The sequence below is a fragment of the Primulina eburnea genome, chromosome 3, assembly GCF_022965805.1.
Source record: "Primulina eburnea isolate SZY01 chromosome 3, ASM2296580v1, whole genome shotgun sequence".
In the NCBI taxonomy this organism is placed as follows: Eukaryota; Viridiplantae; Streptophyta; class Magnoliopsida; order Lamiales; family Gesneriaceae; genus Primulina; species Primulina eburnea.
The window spans coordinates 45,080,387-45,088,852 of record NC_133103.1 but is presented as its reverse complement, the minus strand read 5'-3'; the positions used below and the strand labels follow the sequence as shown (position 1 = coordinate 45,088,852).

The 8,466-nt window shown below is 37.4% G+C and overlaps 1 protein-coding gene across 1 annotated transcript; it reads left to right on the top strand.

Annotated features, from left to right (window-relative positions):
• Window positions 1–278: 278 nt before the first annotated feature.
• On the top strand, window positions 279–4,331 carry LOC140827375 (uncharacterized). Its single transcript, XM_073190037.1, has 8 exons — window positions 279–513; window positions 698–839; window positions 1,293–1,348; window positions 1,436–1,678; window positions 2,180–2,515; window positions 3,200–3,298; window positions 3,521–3,588; window positions 4,122–4,331. The coding sequence occupies exons 1-8, from the start codon at window positions 279–281 to the stop codon at window positions 4,329–4,331; spliced, it is 1,389 nt and encodes a 462-aa protein (XP_073046138.1).
• Window positions 4,332–8,466: the final 4,135 nt, after the last annotated feature.

Genomic DNA, 8,466 nt, shown 5'->3' with positions numbered 1-8,466 from the left:
AATGAAGGCAGTGATCGAGCAGAAGGATGGTTGAAACACATGGAATTCCTGTTTAACATAGTACATTATGATTCTGATAGAAAGTTAACTATGACAGTTTTCATTTTCCAATTACGAGATCGTGCACAACGTTGGTGGGAGGCTACTACAAATGTATTGCAGCAAACAGGTAGTCAGATCATTTGGGAGGTGTTTCGTACTAATATTTTCCAAGAATATGCTCACCATCCTATTACTCAGCCAGAGAATCAGAATTTCATCGACTAGTTCAAGGCAATATGTCTGTTGAGGAATATGCTCGACAACTTTCTGTTGTTCTCACTTATGTACCACACGTGGCTGTCAGTGAAAAGGGAAAAAGTTCAAAAATTTTGGAAGGACTGGACTACCAAATACATGATATGGTTATGGCTGGGTCGCTTACAACTCATGCAGAAGCTATTGATATGGCGATTGGAATTGAGGTGGGGTTGAGACGAGGCAAACAACCACAGGCTCCACCAATACCTAGTGGTAGTTCATATCTTTGAGCAAGTACACTATTCATTCCACCTCAACAGTCATACCAACAACAAAAACAAAAACAATTCAGACCAAAAAGAAAACAATTTAAAAAGAAATATCAGTCAAGTTCCTCTAGTTTGACCAGTTCACAAAGTGCAATAGGTGGATAGTACCCCATGATTTTCTGTGATAGATGTAGAGGCAGACACCCTACTGTGCAGTGTAGCGGAGTACAGGGGTCATGTCATAGTTGTGGTCAGCCAGGGCAAAATGCCAGAGTTTGTCCGAGCCGTGACAGAGACAGATGCAGCCACAGCAGTTGCCTTATGGCAGAGGTAGTTTTCCAGGTGGCTCATCTCAGCGACCATTTGCTCATGTACCGTCCTACCAGCAGTCTAGTTACCCACAGGTCAGGGGTAATGTGCCATAGTCTTTTCAGGGTCCCCAACAAGCCCGAGTGTATGCTTTGACTGAGGATCAGGCTAGAGAGGCTCCAGGCGTGGTGATCGTAGGTACTTGCCTTATTTACGATCATATTGCACGAGTTTTATTTGATACTGGAGCATCTCATTCATTCATTGCATCCGATTATGTTGATGAATATGAACTTTGGACCACATCATTTCATGAAACTGTATCTGTGTCTACGCCAGTTGGTCGATTTATTCCATCTGGCTAATTGTGTTAGATTATGTGTTGTATTTCGATGATAGCATTATGATCACAAACTTGATTATATTACCGATGCATGATTTTGATTGTATCATTTTTATGGACATATTGTCCAGTTATCGAGCCACTGTAAATTGTTTTCATGGTGCAGTACGATTTAGGCCATACTATGGTAGCAAATGAAATTTTTATGTTCGAGGATCACAGACTAAGATACCGTTAGTCTCAGCGATGGAAATGTTTAGATTATTATCTTCAGGAAATGAGGGATATATGGTTTATGTTGTGGATTCTACAAATAAAGAACCGAAATTATCTGATATCCCAGTCGCGAAACCCGATGTCTTTCCTGAAGAAATACATGGCTTTCCACCGCAGAGAGAAATCGATTTTAGCATCGACTTGATGCTGGGAACTGCGCCGATCTCTAGAGAGCCGTACAGAATGGCTCCTGCAGAACTGAAAGAATTGAAAGATCAGTTACAGGACTTACTCGAAAAAGGTTATATACGCTCTAGTATGTCACCCTGGGGAGCGCATGTACTGTTTGTAAAGAAGAAAGATGGTTCCATGAGAATGTGCATTGATTATAGGCAGCTCAATCAAGTCACTGTTAAAAATAAATACCCTCTGCCTAGAATTAATGACTTGTTTGATCAGCTTCAAGGAAATTCTGTTTATTGGAAGATTGATCTTAGATCAGGGTACCATCAACTTCGGGTTAAAGAAGACGATGTTCCTAAAACAGCTTTTAGAACTAGATATTGGCACTATGAATTTCTATTAATGTCATTTGGTTTAACAAATGCACCAGCAATGTTTATAGATTTGATGAATATAGTATTCAAAAATTTTCTAGATAAGTTCGTTATTGTCTTTATTGATGATATACTGGTGTATTCGAGATCAAAGCAGGAACATAAGGAACATTTATGATTGGTTCTTCAAAAACTTCGAGATTCTCAATTGTATGCTAAGTTGTCGAAGTGTGAATTTTGGATAGATAACGTGATATTTTTGGGTCACGTGATATCAGCCCAAGGTATATCTGTAGATCCGAGTAAAGTTGAAACAATCATGAATTGGGCTAGACCAACCAATATACCAGAAATTCGAAGTTTTATGGGATTGGCTGAGTATTACAGACGATTCATTGAAGGATTTTCACAGATTGCCCGAACTATTACCCAACTAACCAAGAAATATGCAAGATTTATTTGGTCAGATGAATGCGAGAAGAGTTTTCTTACATTGAAAGAGAAGCTGACAACAGCACCAGTGTTGGCATTGCCATCTGGATTAGGTGGATTTGTGGTTTGTACTGATGCATCATCGAGAGGTTTGGGATGTGTTTTAATGCAACATGGAAAAGTTATTGCCTAGGCTTCGAAGCAATTGAAAACATGTGCATCGCGATATCCTGTTCTTGATCTTGAACTAGCAGCTATTTTTTTTTTTTGCTTTAAAATTTTGGCGACATTATTTATATGGTGAACAATTTATTATCTACTCAGATCATAAGAGTTTGAAATATCTGTTTAATCAGTCAGAACTGAATATAAGACAGAGACGATGGTTTGATTTACTGAAAGATTTTGACTTGGAAATACAGTATCGGCCAGGAAGAATGAATCAGGTTGCATATGCATTAAGCCGGAAGTATCACGATGTTATGATAGCATCTATCCATTTCTGACAGAATTATGATGATTTATGTACTTCAGGTTGGAATTTTTAGCCGAAAGGCAATCATTTTATTGTTTCTGCTTTACAATTTGAGCCGAAGATTATTTAGAAGATCAGGAAAGCTCAAAAGAATGATCCACAGGTTCAGAAATCAAAAGACTTGGTTTTGTTTGGTAACCCAGATAAATACAATATCTCATCAGATAGTTGTTTACGCATGAATAACAGGTTAGTGGTACCAAATGTCACAAGATTGTGAGAAGCATTGCTTCACGAGGCGCATTGCAGTCGTCATAGTGTTCATCCTGGTACTCATAGAATGTACCACATACTGAAGCCATATTTCTGGTGGGATGCGATGAAGAGAGATATTTCAAATTTGTAGTGAAATGTTTGACATGCCAGGAGGTTAAAGCCGAGAGAATGAAACCTGGAGGTATGTTACAGAGTTTAGAAATACAACAATGGAACTGGGAACATATTGCAATGGGCTTCATGACTCACTTGCCCAGATCAAACAGACGTTGCGATGCTATCTGGGTGATAGTCGACAAATTGTCCAAATCAGCACACTTTATTCCATACGATCGTACTTATGCTTATAATAAAATGGCACGATTACATGTGGATAATGTTATTCCATTGCATTGAGTTCCAGTATCTATTGTATCCGATCGAGATCCATATTTGCTTCCCAGTTTTGGAGTAGTCTTCAGAATGCTTTCGGTACTAAGTTGGCAATGAGTACATCTTATCATCCCCAAACAGATGGTCATACAGAGAGGACTATACAAACTTTGGAAGATACGTTACGATTCGTGGTCATGGATTTTGGGGGAAACTGGCAAGAATCTTTACCATTGGTTGAATTCTCATACAATAATAGTTTTCAAACAACTATTGGGATGGCACCATTCGAAGCTTTGTATTGTAGAAGGTGTCGATCGTCCGTATGTTGGAATGAGGTTGGAGAAAAACCATTGGTATAACCCGAGTTCATTGAAGAGATGAATGAAAAGATTAATTTGATTAGAAAAAGGATGAAAGCATCTCAGGATCGTCAAGCTAGCCACGCAAATAAAAGTCGTAGGCCTTTATAATTTCATGTTGGTGGTCAAGTTTTCTTGAAAGTGTCACCGTTCCGTGGCACGATGATATTTGGCGAAATTGTTGAGAGGATCGGCTTATTGGCTTATTTGTTGGACTTTCCGTAGAGATTGTTTGATATACATGATGTGTTTCATGTATCTATACTGCAGAAGTATGAGCCGGATCCATCTCATGTTCTGAGACCCGAGGATGTGAAGTTGGACAGTTCTCTTAGCTATGTTGAGTATTCTATACAGATTCTTGATCGAAAGGATAAGCAACTTCGAAATAAGACGATTCTACTGGTTATGGTACAGTGGAGTAAATATGGGACTGAAAAGGCTATATGGGAGCTGGAGGCTAAAATGCATCAAGAATGACCTTACTTGTTTGAAACTGTCACAAATTATTCCAGTCACAATTGTTCCATGTACTCTGACTTTCCTATGTACTATCAGTGGTATATGTTTGACTATGTTGTATAAGGTATGTTGTGTGTTTTGATTTCGAGGACGAAATCTTTTGTTAGAGGAGGAGAAATGTAATAATCTTTTGTTGAGGAATTTAAAATAATTAAGTCAAATAATTAAATTGCTTATTTAAAATATATATTAGAATATATCGGTTTATAGGCGATATTAAAATACATATTTAAATTTTATAGCACATTAAAGTTGAAATAAAATAGACCGGGTCAAGTTTCGAACCCAAAAGAGAAAAGATAAACACACACATATAATATTGATATTAATAATATATATATATATATATATTATATATATATATATATATATATATATATATATATATAATAAAATAATCATAATAATCCTTAAATTTTTTCTCGTAAACCGCGCGTTCTTCCCGTAGCTTATGTTCACTTTGATCGACTATATTTCCACCACCGGTCATCGAAAAATTAAAGTAAATATATGGTTGGAAAGCCCTCGACAAGAGCTACGTTTTGGTACCCATATTGAAGTGCTTCTCGACACTTTTTGAAAACCTGTCTTCCCTTTCTCCGTTAAATCGTCGTCGTACATCGCCGGATTTCGGAAACTGATTGAAGACTTTTGTTCTCTGGTTCATATGCTTCATTTTGGTGTATATATTGAGGTATAAATCATGATTCCAGAAATTAGTTAAGGATTGCTCCATTTTTTGGTTAAATTTTATATCAATATTGATACTGATTATATTTTTTAGTACAAACTTTGAGTTGATTCGAGGTATTGAACAAATTTCAGAATATTTAACAAGAGATTTTTGAATTAGTGAGATGAATAAATCGAGTATAAACCAGTTCGATGCTTTGCGACGAATTAAATAGAAATTATTGATTTTAGGCATTTTAGTTAAATATTGGAATTTTAGGAATTTATTTGGATTTTTATTGAATTTAAATGGTTCTGGAAATTTTATATAATAATAAGATCATTTAAATTAATATTCATGTGGTTTGTCTCTGTTGGCATTTCCAGGACTTTCTTGAGGATTTAAGTTATTGGTAAATTAGTTGAGGTACGTAGATATCAGTTAATTTTCACGATGTCTGACAGAGGCATCTGATGATCATGCGTGTGATTTATTTTTTATTTGTTGATTTATGTGATATTATATGCTGAATCGCATATTATCAATTGGTAATTGATGCGCAAAATAAAATAAAATATTTCTTTTGTACACACACATTTTATTTTAGTTAAACACATCAATACCACTGAAAATATTATATTGAGCCTATCTGTGATTGAGATTTAGTTATATTTTGGTTGAGATCCATTATATATGTATGATATAATATGGTGTTCTGGAGATGTTTGGCTACCTTGATTCGGTCCGTCTTAGGTAGTTGCTGGCTTCGAGGCTGGGCCATATCCCAGGCACGGTCCATTGAGTCGTGGACCATCTCGAGCATTTATGTATGATTGTTGATATCGATCATTTGACTCCTGATATCTTGCACATATTCATGCATTGCATCATTGCATTTCTATGTCATATATCGTGGTTTCTTGATGTCTCGTACTGGGGTTGCTGACCCACGAGAGGGGGTTGTCGTGTCTTTTGTGTGTGTACATGACATGTGGTACAGGTGGTTCAACCTCAAGCGCTCAAGAGGAAGCCTCAAGAAGTACCAGAGCTCCTTGAGAGTAGACTCGGTTGTATTTAGGTACTACATTGTGTTGTTGTCTCCCAGATATTATATGTATATATTTGGAGGTTTGTATTATGGTATTATCGAGCCTTGTCGACTCTATGATATTTTGGTTTGTATATGTCATGATCGTGTTTGGCTGACACATGTTTATGTTGTTGTGTTTATTGATGGCATATGTTGTTTATTTTGAGTATTTGATTCTCTGGTATGTCCTATTTACGGGAAGGTCATGACGAAATTTTTATAGGCCCAAACGCAAATTTTTAACTCACTTTTCTGCTGTTTACTAATTAATCAAGATTGCATGTTAATAAATCGTTATTAGGATAACGGGCCCTCACAACCATTGCCGCATTCAACGCGAGCACCGGCGAAGCCATATACTTCCTCTGTGTTTTCTGTTCCTCCACTCCTCCTCCATGATCACACACGCTATTTCACCCATCATCCTATCCCAAAACCTATCTACACATGCGTGTGTATAAACAAAACGCAACCCCTTGTTAGAAGTGAGCTTTTGTGGAAATACGTGTTTACCAATTTACTCAAATTCATTTTAGTATAAAATACAATTTAAGAAAGGTTGTCAATTTTTTAAGGCACAATTGTGAACCTTCCGCATTGCAGTTGTGATGAATTCATTTTACCAAAATTCTCGATAATTCTGAAATGGTATCAGGGCAATAATCCAATCCAAACTCTTCCATGGCCAAAGGTGGTGAAGCTTCGAGGAATCAGACTGCTGCTCAAGCATCGATGGAGGATTCAAGCAGCCCGTTCTATTTGCACAATGGTGATCATCCAGGATTGAATCTGGTGTCGCATGTCCTTACAGGTACGAATTGTAATACCTGGAATCGTGCTATGTCAATGGCTTTGACAGCCAAAAATAAGCTTGGATTTGTCGACGTTAGCTTCTCGCGACCTCCAATTGAAGATCTTCTATACAGATTCTGGTTGAGATGCCATAGTATGGTGATATCATGGATTCCGAACTCTGTTAATCGCGAAATTGCTGATAGCCTACTGTATTTCTCGACGGCACATGAAATTTGGTTAGATCTGTGTGATCGCTTTCAACAGAGCAATGCTCCTCGCATTTTCCAAATAAAAAAATTGTTAAGTGGATTGCAGCAAAGTTCTATTGATGTTAGTACATACTATACGCGAATGAGAACACTTTGGTATGAATTGAAATAATTTCAACCAGTTTCGGTGTGTAAACGTGGTGTTATGAAGGATTGTATCAATTACAATAACCAGGAGTGCATCATGCAGTTCCTGATGGGGTTGAATGAGTCTTATGATCAGAATCGAGCTCAAATTCTCATGATGGATCCATTGTTTGTCATCCCGAAGATTTTCTCATTAGTCATGCAAGAGGAGAGACAACGATCTATTCACACTGATGTGTTCAGTTCATCTAGGAATAAATCCTCCACACCTTTTCACTCATCTCACATTGCTGTTGTCAAAGGCACTTTCGTTGGTAAAGACGGTCGAGATAACAAAAGTGATAATAGGCATGTCTGCTCTCACTGTAATACCAAGGCCACACTATGGATAAATGCTATAAGATACATGGATATCCGCCGGGGCATCCGAGGCACGAGAATAAACAAACTGACACTAAAATTCATGTTAATCAAGTTCCTGAGAAGGCTGTGAACCATGCTGGAGATGCGTTGAGTCCAGAACAATGTAAACAGCTCATTGCATTCTTGAGTTCTCAACTCCAAATTGATTGTGTCCTTCTTCAGATTCACAACAGTATGAGAATTGTGAGGTTTTGGATTCTTGCTTCAGCGGTATGTTTCCTTCATGCCTTAATCTCCTCTCTAACATTCATACGCATTAGGTGTTAGACATCGGTGCCACTCACCACATTTGTTGATCATTATTCATGTATCACACCTCGACACCTGTTTCCTCTAAAGTTACTCTTCCAAACGGTTCCAATACACCAGCAACACATATAAGATCAGCTCATATGTCCCCTAACTTCATACTTGAAGATGTGTTGTGTGTTCCTGCTTTCCATTTTAATATCATATCCATCAGTCCATTAACCAATAATGTGCATTGTTCTGTGTCTTTTTCCTCTAATTCTTGTCATATTCAGGTTCTCACCAAGGACATGATGATTAGGATGGGTAAACGAGTTGGCAACCTAAATGTTCTAGAAACCTCAATTCTATCTCCAATTGTCTGTAATGTCTCTTTCACTCAATACAAGTTATGGCATTATCGTGTGGGTCATCATTCCCCTACTAGACTATCTGTAATTGGAAATAATTCGAGTTGTATTGAAGTATTGATTCAATAAAACATGATGAATTGTTTGACTGTTCCAT